The sequence below is a fragment of the Tachysurus vachellii genome, chromosome 26 (assembly GCF_030014155.1).
Source record: "Tachysurus vachellii isolate PV-2020 chromosome 26, HZAU_Pvac_v1, whole genome shotgun sequence".
Taxonomy (NCBI): Eukaryota; Metazoa; Chordata; class Actinopteri; order Siluriformes; family Bagridae; genus Tachysurus; species Tachysurus vachellii.
The window spans coordinates 7,638,516-7,653,023 of NC_083485.1; the positions used below are offsets into that span (position 1 = coordinate 7,638,516).

At 38.8% G+C, this 14,508-nt stretch overlaps 1 protein-coding gene and 1 long non-coding RNA gene across 2 annotated transcripts in view; both read right to left on the reverse strand.

Moving 5' to 3' along the window:
- Positions 1–14,508, reverse strand: part of cabp7b (calcium binding protein 7b) — a 42,629-nt gene that overhangs the window by 27,714 nt on the left and 407 nt on the right. Inside the window, exon 2 of the mRNA XM_060863099.1 lies at positions 14,362–14,472. Within this exon, the coding sequence (XP_060719082.1) occupies positions 14,362–14,470 (109 nt within the window). The 5' untranslated portion in view covers positions 14,471–14,472. The remainder of the gene's footprint in view (positions 1–14,361; positions 14,473–14,508) is intronic.
- Positions 6,324–7,493, reverse strand: LOC132841107 (uncharacterized). Its single transcript, XR_009647864.1, has 3 exons — positions 7,391–7,493; positions 6,969–7,038; positions 6,324–6,376 (listed from the first exon to the last, which is right to left on the reverse strand). It is a non-coding gene; the product is annotated as an uncharacterized LOC132841107 (long non-coding RNA).

The window sequence follows — 14,508 nt, forward strand, 5'->3', positions numbered from 1 at the left end:
ACCATGTTTATCTTCCAAGAATCAACAGATCTGTTGAATTCATAACCCAGTGGAACCACCACAGCTTGAGGACAATGGAGAATAGGTCCCCGCTGCAACTCTGGACAATTGGAATGTTAAATCTTCCTCAAAACCAAAGACAACTACATCTTGTACAAATGCCACACTCTCAAGTTCAACACCAACAGGATATGGAATTAAGGCCAATAAATCCCTTGACTGATGACGGAAATCGTGGCATAGAACATTTTGTCACAGTTTGTAACGTGCTTCAAATGAGCGAATAACCTTAGCTTAAAAAAAGATTGTTCTCGATATTGTACACCCCATCACACAGCTGAAGTCAGATGTTATTTATTTGCAAAATATTAATTGCATTAATTGGAATAAGGTCAATACAGGGGAGGGGATATGGCAATAACTACCAGCTGAATTCCTTTAATGTGAAAGTGGTGTTCGTGAATGATGTACTGTAGAGTTCTTACAGATGCATCTCTTCCCCAAGTTTGCAGCAAGTTATCCATTGATTTTCAAGGATCAGACATTTCACTCATTTAACGCTTGACTATAGTGGGCTCCAGGTTTGTCATTTACGGACAGATTCTCTGAGGACAATGAATGAACATGTTCAAAATAGAAACAACAAACTATTTATTTGCATGGTTTGATTCAGTAATTACAGGAGGCCTATGAAATATTTACACATCAAGGTGTCACAATACTAAACATTTCTGTTTCCCAAAAAAATAACTGTTCCTATAAAACCACCATTAAACTAATTTAACTAAAGGTTAGTACCCAGCAACGTTTGAACTGAACATTTGCTTATGATGTTGAATTTTTCAAATATTATGTTACAGAAAAAATAAATATGCGAAATGGTCTGAACAGAAACTGCAATCCATCTTTTTTTACTTCAGAATTGCAAAAAAGCAAAAAATAAAAGCACAAAACCTCTCAAGCCCTTCCAAAACCTGGGGAGTTGCGTATAGCAAAATGAGTAAATCAGCATATGATATGGACAGTCTGTGCATCCTATATTGTATAATAGTAAAGTAGGTAAATAATTTATAACACAGCCACAACATTAGCAACAGTTAAGAACCACATTTATGTTTCTACTAGGAAACTGTAGAATGTGGCAAGAAATAAGAATACCTTTCAAAAGGTGCACGGGTCCGCTGGAGGACATACCAATGAGCCAAGTCTATTGCAGTCTCTTCTTTGGTTTTCAGTGTTATAAGCACATTATGACCTGCAAGACTAATCAAGCTGGCTGCCCTAGCAACTGCATCTTCCAGCTGTGATTCTGTCTCAGCTTCTAAAATCTAAAATATTACATTAACATAACCATAATACAGTACATAGCAATTACTGAGAGACTCAGTATTAAAAATTAATGTGTATGGTTATTAGTAAACTAGTAATTAAATAAAATTATACAGGAAAAAAACTCACCCATTGCACCTGTCATCATCATTAATATGTTCGATTCTGGCCTTTACATTGTCTGGACCCTTTTGAAGACATTTGAAGATTCATACAAGACATCGGATAGGAAGCATGGACTCTGTCCCCCATGGCCAAGTGACATAGCCATGATCTGACCAGCACGGAAGTATCCATTGTCTTTCATAGCTGTTGATTGCAAATAAACTTGAACATTATGACCAATTATCTAAGTGAGACTAATGATAGTACAGCTGGCTTTCATGTTAACATAGGGAACCCAATTTAAAGGAGAAAAATATTTATATAAAAAGACTTTAATGACATAAAATGCTTTTTAATAACACTAGATTAAAAGGTTGCTTACATTTTCCCAAGGTTACAAGATCACTTATTTTGCCAAATCTCATGACTAAAAATATTAAACAAATATATAATCTAAAAATAAAGCCTAATACAAAAAGTATAAAAGTCCTTATTTATCCCAAATGTAAATACAAATATATCAGTGGCCTAGTCAATTTCAGTACAATACATTAAAAAAAATGAAAAAAAAAATATAGCTGCAAGCAGCGATGACGGGCCTTCGCACGTTTTTTTATCGCTATACGGTGCCTTCCAGAAAACAATGCACGGTGGGCAAGTGCATCAAGTGGGTAAATATCAGTGGACTATTTTATGTTGTTACTGACCCATTTGGGGACTGTAGGTAAATGAAACCACACATTTTACACAAACGGGGGCGCTAGTGAGCCACTTAAGAGACACACCTTTGTCTGACCTTTTTGCCCACACTTAACAGCTGACAAATGTGATGTATGTGTCAAATTTCAAGTTAATCTAAGCACGCCAAAAGCCTTAAATATGCCTGAAAAAGAAAGTAAAGTTTGACGCGTTGCCATGAGAACAGCGTTCAAGATATCAAAAATCCCTACTCAATTTATCATCTACAACGTCTAAGCATCATGTTGACCACTTTTGGTGTCAATCGCATGAATCCCCTAGGAGGAGTATTTAAAGGTTCACCACAGGCACTTTTGAAACCATCCAAAATGGCCGACTTCCTGTTGGGCGGAGCTAATAGGTTTGATTGTGAAATTTGTTCGGGTCGATGAGATCTATACAGTATACATACCAACTCTTGTACATGTGCGTTCATGTTTGGCCGATCTGTGCACCAATATTTACTTTTTCCAATTCAGGGGGCGCTACAGAGCCCTACTGCCACGCCTATGTTCCAGCCTTTGACCAGTCCTAATGGCAGATGACTTTGACGTCTGTGCCAAATTTCCGGTGTTTTCAAGCATTTTATTAAGGCACCCAAAGTGCTTGCCAAGGGCATAAATATGACTGAAAAAGAAAGTAAAGTTTGACGCGTTGCCATGGGAACAGCGTTTGAGATATCAAAAATCCCTACATAATTTATCATCTACAACGTCTCGGCATCATCTTGACCACTTTTGGTGTCAATCGCATGAATCCTCTAGGAGGAGCATTTAAAAGTTCATCGTATGTAACTGTGAAAAAATCCACCTTTGTGACTGACACACTTCCTGGGGCCTCTTGGTGGCGCTATACCCGGGACTCACAATAAGCATATCGATCCGAATCCTTGGCTGACCATACACACCGCGTGTCATCACAATAAGACATTTTTTTGCTTTAGATATTAGACACTTTCTGTTTCTCTGAATTCGCCATAATTAGTCGCCTCGCCATTGCAGCACCGTTCGAGATATCAAAAATCCCTTCGCAATTTAGCAAGTGCAATGTCTCGGCATCATGTTCACCACGTTTGATGTCAATCGCATGAATTCCCTAGGAGGAGTATTTAAAAGTTCACCACATGCAACTGTTGTGACTGACACACTTCCCTGGCGCCTGTTGGTGGCGCAATGTCCGAGATTCACAATAGGCACATAGATGCGATCAGAATCCTTGGCCGAACATACACACCGCGTGTCATCCCAATAAGACATTTTTTGCTTTAGATATTAGACACTTCCTGTTTCTCTGAATTCGCCATAACTTTGTCGCCTCGCCATGGCAGCACCATTCGAGATATCAAAAATCCCTTCGCAATTTAGCAAGTGCAATGTCTCGGCATCATGTTCACAACGTTTGATGTCAATCGCATGAATTCTCTAGTAGAAGTATTTAAAAGTTCACCGCATGCACTTATAAAACAATCCAAAATGGCCGACTTCCTTTTGGGCGGAGCTCATAGTTTAGAGCGCGAAAGTTGTTCGGGTCGATGAGATCTATATGCGTGCCAACTCTCGTACATGTGCGTACATAATTTCCCGATCTGTGCACCAATGTTTGTTTTTGCATTACAGGGCGCGCTACAAAGACCCCCTGCCACGCCCGTATTCCAACCTTTGTCCAATCCTAGTGTCGCGCGACTCTGACGTGTGTGCCAAATTTCAAGAGTTTTCGAGCATGTTAAGGGACCCCAATTGGCCAATGTGTGGGGAAAAAAAAATAAAAATATAGCTGCAAGCAGCGATGGCGGGCCTTCGCACGTTTGTTCATCGCTATACAGTGCCTTCCAGAAAACAATGCACGGTGGGCAAGTGCATCAAGTGGGTAAATATCAGTGGACTATTTTATGTTGTTACTGACCCATTTGGGGACTGTAGGTAAATGAAACCCCACATTTTAGACAAATGGGGGCGCTATTGAGCCACTTAAGAGACACACCTTTGTCTGACCTTTTTGTCCACACTTAACAGCCGACAAATGTGATGTATGTGTCAAATTTCAAGTCAATCTAAGCACACCAAAAGCCTTAAATATGCCTGAAAAAGAAAGTAAAGTTTGATGCTTTGCCATGTGAACAGCGTTCAAGATAGCAAAAATCCCTACGCAATTTATCATCTACAACGTCTAAGCATCATGTTGACCACTTTTGGTGTCAATCGCATGAATCCTCTAGGAGGAGTATTTAAAAGTCCATTGCATACAACTGTGAAAAAATCCACCTTTGTGACTGACACTTCCTGGTGCCTCTTGGTGGCGCTATGTCCGAGATTCACAATAGGCACATCGATGCGATCGGAATCCTTGGCCGAACATACACACCGCGTGTCTTCCCAATAAGACATTTTTTGCTTTAGATATTAGACACTTTCTGTTTCTCTGAATTCGCCATAACTTTGTCGCCTCGCCATGGCAGCACCGTTCGAGATATCAAAAATCCCTTCGCAATTTAGCAAGTGCAATGTCTCGGCAACATGTTCACAACGTTTGATGTCAATCGCATGAATTCCCTAGGAGGAGTATATAAAAGTTCACCGTATGCACTTATAAAACAATCCAAAATGGCCGACTTCCTGTTGGGCGGAGATCATAGTTTAGAGCGCGAAAGTTGTTCGGGTCTATTTATTTATTATAAATAAATAAATAAATAATACTCCCGAGGAAAAACAATAGGCCTTCGCACCATTCGGTGCTCAGGCCCTAATAATACTCCCGAGGAAAAACAATAGGGCTTCGCACCGTTCGGTGCTCAGGCCCTAATAATACTCCCGAGGAAAAACAATAGGGCTTCGCACCATTCGGTGCTCAGGCCCTAATGTTTTTTAGGGCCTGAGCACCGAATGGTGCGAAGCCCTATTGTTTTTATAAAAAAAACATTATTCTAATCATTATAAAAAAAAATAATAATACATACAGTAGTACCAATTGCATGTGAGGACTTTAGCATTAGGTGGACCCTCAACGATTCCAATATTGTCCTTGATTTCATAAAGACACAACCTGAAGAACTCCCAGGTAGGCCCTCCATTGTCAATGGCACCCTCAGATATTCCGTAATCATCTGTGAACTTTATATCCATGTTCTTTTCTGGTGCAAAATTGGAACGGCCCATGGCTCTGGAAGCTCCATCCCACACATTCCTTCTTATTATGTTAAAGTGAACAGTTTCATCATTATTTATTCTCGAAGTGATCTGCTCCATTATTCCCTTCAAACTTATCTTTGAATCACTAAAATAATACAAATAATATGTATTTAGTGTCAAGGTAATATATAACTTTAACACAGAACAAAAATGATATAGGGGAAAACCCTGATATTATGCATTTAATAATATTTAGGCTTTTTTTATTTTGCAAATTTCTTTTAATTTCACCTCTACCTCTCTGGTTTTCACTGCAGCCTATTGCTGAAGTTGAGTTTACAGTAATGTGCAGCTGCTTGCTCGAACAACTTATCCTTACGTCAGTTAAAGACTTCTATTAAAACGTGAAGAATTGTATTTTATTCAAAGACTAAAATATTTCTGACCTCTGATTGGTTCTAGCAGTCAGATCTTGAAATGGCTTCCTGGAGATCAGGATCATCAGAGAAATATTCTTCCTCAAATAGGTCCAGATAAGTACTACAAAAGGAATAACATAAAAACTGAAACATGTTTGCAGGGTATGTTTGCAAGATACTATTTCACTTTGTGCATATTGCAGTTTTGTAAATAACACAATCTAAAAACACAACGATTTTTAAAAACAGAACAATGGAAACAGTTAACCTATAAGGGGTTCGGGTTACATTATTGCTGGATGCACTGGAGACAGTTGAGGCTATAGCACCAGAGATGGGAATGGTCACTGGTTACGGCGGAGGTGTTAGTAGAAGGACAGTCACCTTTGTCATCACTTGAATTTAAATTGGTGCCACAGGACAAACCATTAGTGGGATTACTGTTGATGGCAGATGATACAATGGGAAAATCATCTGTGGTACCACTGGAGATGACAGAAGCTTGACTGGGCAAGGTGTGAATACCATCAATGGTGATGACAGCAGCACAACTAGACATTGCATTGTTGTCTTTTGAGATGCTAGGTGCATCTGTAAGAACAGCTTGGGTGGCTGCACACCAGATGATTTGATCACCACTGGGGAGAGACCGTGTGGCATCTGTGGAGACAGCAACAATTTTCGAGATGAGTAAAGAAACGTATATATTGCAGCAGCTATAGTACAGGCAAAGGCATTTAAATTGTTAAATAAGAAAACATATTGTACTTGAACATGTGTAACATGCCAGTTTTGATGCTATTTCATGAAAATAAAAAAATCTCAGAATATAAAATAAAAAAAAATCTCAAAATATCCAAATATTCTCTCAGATCAATCAAAGAAATCATGTACAATACAGAAATGTATGTAACTTCTAAAAATGATCAGTGCAGCATGGCACGGAATGGGGAATCAGCCTGTGAAACTGCTGAAGCACTATTAAATACCAGGTTACTTTGATAACAGCCTTAATTTATTCAAACTCAAAATTAAATATTATAATATTTTGATATACTGCATTTTTTATTTTATGAGAATAATAACCTGTAATCATTGAAATTAAAGCAACAAAAGCTTGAAAGATTTCACTTTACATGTAATCAATCTAGAGTTTTGTTTTTCAAATTATATTAACAAAGAAAGAAAAGTAACTTTTTCACAATATTCTTATTTTCTGAGATGCACTGTATGTATTTGTAGATAGAAATACCATTTATGTCATCTGATACTTCTTGGGGTTCACTGCTGTTTGTATGTTGACTGTCTCCATCTTGAATTGACTATAAATTGAAATAAGTAAAGGTGAGAAATGTTACTGGATCCAAAATAACATACTAACAAAATTAGTAGCTGCAATGTATACCATGTGACTGTGTTAATCTGAGCAGGAAATGGGATAGCTATATAATCTGCTGGTTTCATTCAATGCCCATCGCTCTGGAACAGGGTCAATCTGGACTCATCAGACCACTTGACACATATCCATTGCCCTAGTTCTAGTAATTTCAATTCTCTTGTTTTCTTTGTTTGATGCAACTCAATAATTATAACCTTCTAAAATGGTGCTTCTTTTTTGACCAGGCAGTGTATGCATGTATGTGTGTGTGTTTATCTCATTTCAACATTACTTACAAGCTCTTTTTCCTCTGTTATCAGCACCTTGTCTGGTTTGACATAAATGGACTTCTGATGAAAGAGTTTTTTCACAAGCGCTCCAGTCAAGGTCTGTTTGGAGCTAAGGGATGGCTCAACCAGTTTGTTATGACAAGGTAACAAAATCTGTAACCTGAGGGGAAAAGAAGCACAGATCACTGCAAGTCAAACATTTGTGACAGCTAATAAGATTATTTTAATTTTATGCACCCAAAGAAATTTACATTATGTCAATTATGCTACATTTAGAATAGAAATTCAAAAGGATGGTTCGAGTTATTTACATAAAGATAACAAGACTTACTTATGCAGAAAATAAATTTGAGAATTTTGATTGTGGGACAGATCTATTATATAAAAAAAGAGATGCAAGAGTTTGAAATGTACTGTAGACAGTAATGGCTAATTTTAATTTAATAGGCTTCTTTTTTAACAAATTTAACCTATTAAATTTTAATTTAATAGGTTAACTGCCTGAATATTCTTTTAATGATGTTCACAGAGGTCCACCAACTGGGCAAACCATCCATTATAATAATAATTTGTACTAACACAAAAGCAGTAAACATGAAAAACAGTTAACAAGGCAGGTTAAAACTTGTATGATTATTTTTAAAATACTTTCACCTGCATGCACCCACAATCGGCTGGAATGCCTCAGATATTGCCTGCATTACTTTGGTAGAGTCCCAGTTGCGGCTAAGTTCCAAAGCAGACTTAATGTGTCCATTTTCAAATAGCCAAGCTTTTGTGGCACGCCTTGGCACATGCATATATGTATGGTCTGGCAGGAGAACCACCTCTTTTGTGAAAAGTTGATCCACCGAATGTGAATCTGCATGACACCTTAGAAATATTAGAAAATTAAATCAGCATATAGCCAGTTAGTACGGTTTGTAGTGTTTAGGTAGTTATCTTCACTGTTTATGTACAGGCAAATTTGTTAACAGTGAGAATTTTGACGGTTTTATGCATTCTTGAATTCTTGCATTTATTTGACTTGGTACATTTGGCACACCCGGCTTCTGTTGTAATAATTGTAACAGTAATAACATTGTGTATAACAGTAAATAATAGTAACAGTAATAACATTGTGACTCTATATAAAAGATTTTGTCTTTGTTTCATACATTGGAGAACCAGAAACTAGTCTCAGAAAAATGTACTGTATGTCTGTATGTGCAGCTAGTTTTTATCACATCACACAAAACTGGCTGGACAGAATTTAATGAAACCTTCACAGTACTTAGATATCTGCCTGAAGTTTAAGCTGCACCTTAAGTGAAATCAAACTGTTTAGTAAAAGTGATGTTATGAACAGTTAAGTGCCAGATTTAATAATCTACTTTAAAATGAGCTACTAATAAGCTACTTGCTCAATGTAAACAAGCACCTGCACCAACAGATATCCATTATAAAAGCTAAACTGGATATATTTTTACTGAAATTAGTTCATATTTTCAGCACAAGTGATACACTTGAATTTTGATGTGATGGAGTGTATTTGGCTGACGACGAAAGAAGTACAACTTAGCGTAAACAAGGCAAAAACAAACTTTCCTATATCCTCTCTCTCTCATTGAGTGTAAATAAGATGAAATTACAGTAGACTCAAAATATTGTTGTGAACTATGTACATCTACTTCACACAGGTTTTACACCGGATGCCCTTCCTGACACAACCCTCCCATTATTCCCTTATTACTCACCTATTCTTTCTTGGGCCCTTCCGAGTGAACGGACGCAGATTGTAGACAGGGGTTGATACACACGGCCCCTGAGGACTGTCAGGGATGTTTCCTTCAGTAGCATTACTTGTACTACCCGTTAGATGGACATGAGCAGGCTGGCTGAGGCCCACTGCATTTGGCCTTCCTCGGTAAAATAGCGAATACATTTCTTCATCCGTAGTCCGATACTGAGTGTGGTTTACGAGCCGTACACGCACTCACCAACGTGTTAACCATCTCTTCATTTCTCAAAATTGCAGCAACTAAGTTTCTCGCTGACTCACTCATTCTGCCTGAAGTACTTCATACTATCTACTTGAAGTACGAGTTTTTCATTCAATATATTCCGACTTTTCACTCAATTCTCTCATATATATATATATATATATATATATATATATATATATATATATATATATATATATATATATGTGTGTGTATGTATGTATGTATGTATGTATGTATGTATGTATATATATATATATATATATATATATATATATATATATATATATATATATATATATATATATATGTATGTATGTATGTATATAAGAAACCCATGTAAATGATAGGAATATCCAGAATGTTTTTCTTTATTAAAAATATATAAAAGTGAAAACTAGAAAATTGTCTTGGTCTTTATTTAACTATGAATATGCACTAAGAAATGTGATATGTAACAAATGGGTTTTGTTGTGGTCTTATACTAGCATCCAAAAGACAACATATGTTGACCAGCACACCAGCATCCCAGGCTGGTCGGCCAGCACACCAGCATCCCAGGCTGGTCGGCCAGCACACCAGCATCCCAGGCTGGTCGGCCAGCACACCAGCAACCATCACCAAATGCTGGACCATCATACCACCATCCCAGGCTGGTCGGCCAGCACACCAGCAACCAGCACCTAATGCTGGACCAGCATACCACCATCCCAAGCTGGTCCCAGCATGCAAAACATACCTTATGCTGGACCAGCAATGCTGTTTTTTTTTAGCAGGGACCAGAAAGAACAGAGCTAGTACTGGTGTTGGTTCAAAGTTGGTTCCACTGGCGAGCCTTCTAAGAACCGGTTTGCCTTTCCATGGGCTTGCAAACCATCACAGAGCCAAGTCTTACGTCACTGTATACAACATTATACAGCAACATTAGCGCAGCAGCGGCAAACACAACATCAAGAATGCTTTACTGTTAATGCTCACGGCTTTGCGAACCTACACTGGCATCCAAATGCGGCAAATCCTGATTTAAAATGATTTAAAAATGGCGCTAATGACATTCTCTTTTGTCTTGTTGGTCACAGTAACCCTGTCCCAGCCCCTGACACAAGCGATTCTTAAGCCTAGACCAGCAATGTTTTAGTGCTACTTAAGAACCACATATTTTTCTAGTTCTTAGCTGGTGCCTTGGGTGTCAAAAAAGAAAGAACTGATTTTAAATTAGGCTCTGGCTCTGAACCAGCACTCAAACTGCCTTGGTGGAAAAGGGGCACCAGATGCACTGAATGACTTCTATGCTTGGTTTGAGGTGAACTACTGTACGTAATGGCAAGTAAGACCTATGCAGAGTTAACCCACGAAAGGCTGCTGGACCAGGCAACATTCCTGGTCCAAGACAACCACCATCGTCCTCGTCCCAAAGAAGTCTACAGTGTCCTGCCTCAATGACTATCATCCAGTCACACTCACACTCAATGTAATGAAATGCTTTGAGTAGCTCATCATGAGGCACATAAAGACCCAGTTACCACCCTCACTGGACCCCCTACAGTTCACGTACAGTATCGTCCAAACCCCTCCACAGACAATGCCATTGCCACGGCCCTTCATTTAGCCCTCACCCACCTGGACAAATAAAGACTTTTATGTACAAATGATGTTCATAGACTTCAGTTCAACATTCAACACAATCATCCCTCAGCACCTGATTGAGAAGCATGCTGGGGCTGAACACCTCCCTCTGTAACTGGATCCTGTCTTCCTGACTGGGAGACCTCATTGGCCTAATGGTTGAGAGTTTGTAGGTTTGCGTCTTGGGCCCAAAGCCCCCAACTGGCACCAAAGGCACCAAAGCCCCCAACTGCTCCCCGGGCGCCGCAGCATAAATGGCTGCCCACTGCACCGGGTGTGTGTTGACGGTGTGTGTGTGTGTGTTCACTGCTGTGTGTGTGCACTTTGGATGGGTTAAATGCAGAGAACGAATTCTGAGTATGGGTCACCGTACTTAGTCGTATGTCACGTCACTTTGTAGATGTATGTCACGTCACTGTCAGTCCGGATCGGGAACAGCATCTCCAGCACCACCACACTGATCACAGGAGCCCCTTAAAGCTGCATGCTCACCTTGCTGACTCATGATTGTGCCGCATTATCATTCCATCAAGTTTGCCGATGATACAACCGTGCTGGGTCTCATCAGCAAGAATGATGAGCCAGCAAACAGAGAGGAGGTGCAACAGCCAACAACTCTGCTTGGTGTAGAGTCAACAACCTGTTTCTGAATGTTGATAAAACTAAAGAGATTTTTGTTGACTTCAGGAGAGCACAGAGTGACCACTCTCCGCTGAACATTGATGCATCATTTGTAGAAATCGTAAAGAGCACCAAATTTCTTGGTGTTCATCTAGCAGAGAACTTTACCTGGTCACTAAATACCAGCTTCATCACCAAAAAAGTCCAGCAGCATTTCTTCTTCTTACAAAGTCTGAGAAAAGCACATCGGTTTTTGCTCTTTGCACATGCTGTCTTTCACATTTCAGTCGATTGCTGGTTTGCACAATACATTGCAATACCTAATGTAACTGCTGGTATAATACGAATGTCTTAATTCCAGTATTTCTGCACATGCAGTAAAAAGTACAGTACACACAGTATTTACACTGGTGTGCGCTGCTTTTGTGTCTTGTCTTGTCTTTTTCCTGCACTGTTTGCACCAGGTTGCACAGATGCACTTCATGTGGCTATGCCTATTTACTTAAGTCCAGTCCTTAGCTCTGTCTTTGTTTTATGTAGCATCATGGACCTGGAGAAACCTAGTCTCATTTCACTGTGTACTGGAACAGCTATATATGGTTAAAATAACAATAAAAGCTTCCTGACTTGACTTAGCTCCTTCCAAGGTTTCCTCCTTCCATTCTAGGGAGTTTTTCCTTGTCACTGCTGACTGAGTCACCTCAGACTTGCTCATTGGGGATAGATACATACACATAAATATATCTAATATTAATCTTTTACTAAGCGTAGCTTAGGGTATGTGGCAATGCCTAGGGCTGTGTCTTTTTGCTGGGGTTATTTGACCTTAGTGCAGATATTGACAACACTTATGCTATTTTACTTTATAGGCTGGACAGATTTTTTGGAGTTAAGGTAACAAGACTCTCCTGGCTCAGATATTATTTGACTGATCATTATCAGTTTGTAGCTATTAATGGTGACTTCTCTACATACTAATGTAGTTTGGTGTTCTGTAAGGCTATGTTTTAGGCCTAAACTAATTAATCACCTCTACTGGATCAGGAAATATCAGTTTTAGATACATTACACAGTAAAATAATTTTATAATTGTACTATCCCGTCTGACCCAGATGAAGATAGGTTCCCTTTTGTGTCTGGTTCCTATCAAGGTTAACATTTTAAATATGCTATAATTTATAATATTCCTGTGAACCATTCTTAAACATGCTGCACAAATAAAACTGAGTTAAATTGAAATCAGTGTCCTTTGGATTTAAGGTGGGAATGTTTGATCATCATACACAGTACACAGACATGGGGTGGGGACAGGGTGATGAATTGGTCTTGTTTTGCAGCCACATGACCTTGTATTCAATGAGACAATGATACAAGAATATTCTTGAGACAAATGTACGGCCATCTGTCCAGCAGGGTTAGAAATTACAAATATACACCCAATTGTGAACCTGTAGTGGTCTCTATCCCTGATGTATTAGCATGTCTTCTACAAGAGGCTAGCTATTGTTTGGCTCTTGACATGTCTAATAGTTTCTGGTCATTACTATTCTACCTAGAATGTCAATACAAATCTGCTAAGTTAAAAAATACATAGAACACTTGGAAAGTCCTTCTGCAAGGTTTTAGGATTTAACCAATTTTATTTAGCAAAGATACTTTTCCAATCATGAATACTTGATTCATTATGAAGATGAGTTGTTATTGCACAGTGAAGAATAGCTTCTGTTATTGGAAGGATCAGGAGTTGAATCCAAAGAAAGCCCAATAGCTTAAGTCAGAGATCACTTATCTAGGCATCTGGTTAAGAGAACGGTGTATAGCCGATCTGCACAAAGTGAAAATTCTGTAGATAATTCACTAGAAGCTTTGCAAATATTGCAATCCAACTGAATTCTTTCCTTTCAGGAAAAAAGAAAATAATGATTCCTTTGGTGTGGTGTCCAGAACGTGACACAGATATAGCACAAGGTTGATATATGTATTTTGGTTGTTGTCAGTGTGCTTTGGGAACAGATTTACTGGAGATTTGGTCTTCCTCTGGGTTTAGATCATAAGGAGTCTAAAGATCAAACAGTACACTGAAGACAGCCTTGAAAAAAATTATTTTCAGTGGAAGTCAATGGAATCGTTCACAAAGGCACACGGTACAGATCAAACAGGTTATGACAGGGGAAAAATTAGACTACCAGAACACCCTTTCCTTGAATTCACAAACATATGATTGAAGTGTGGACAACTGAAATATTTCTCAAGAATATGTGTAACTCCTTTCCTATGCTGTTTGCAAAATCACCCTATCGAATTCAACAAAACAATGTGCAAACTTGATGAACTCCACCTGAAAAATGTTTGCATCTGTTTGAATGCTTGGCTGATATAAAACACATGAAAGGCAGAAATAAGTTAGAATATTATCAGCTAGATTTGTAAAACCATAAAATCATATGTCTTTGACCAAAAAGTCCCCATGACTTTGACGCAGCCGGGTAGAATTCTTTGCCTCTGTGTAAACTATGGTAACCATCAGACCATATTTGCTAACGAATTTTTAGAATTAACTATCAAAAATAGATCAGTGTATAGAGCCAGTGTAAAATTACTTTAGTCAAGGATGGAGGTATCTGTTATGTAGTTAACTACATGCATCAATTAACAGGGAGTTTCTGTTAATACTAATTTCGATCTAATGTTAATCATTTGAATAGACTGCGGGATTATGGATCTCCTCCAAAAAATAAAGGCACTTACCCTCCACTTCATCATCGGGGAGGCTGACAGGAGTCCCGTAAGAGAGGATGTCTGGCACCGAGCACGGTCCCCTGTACATGAACCTGGTGGGCACTGCGCGCACCGGCATCTCTGCGATGACAATAGCTCGGACTTCACACAGTGCGC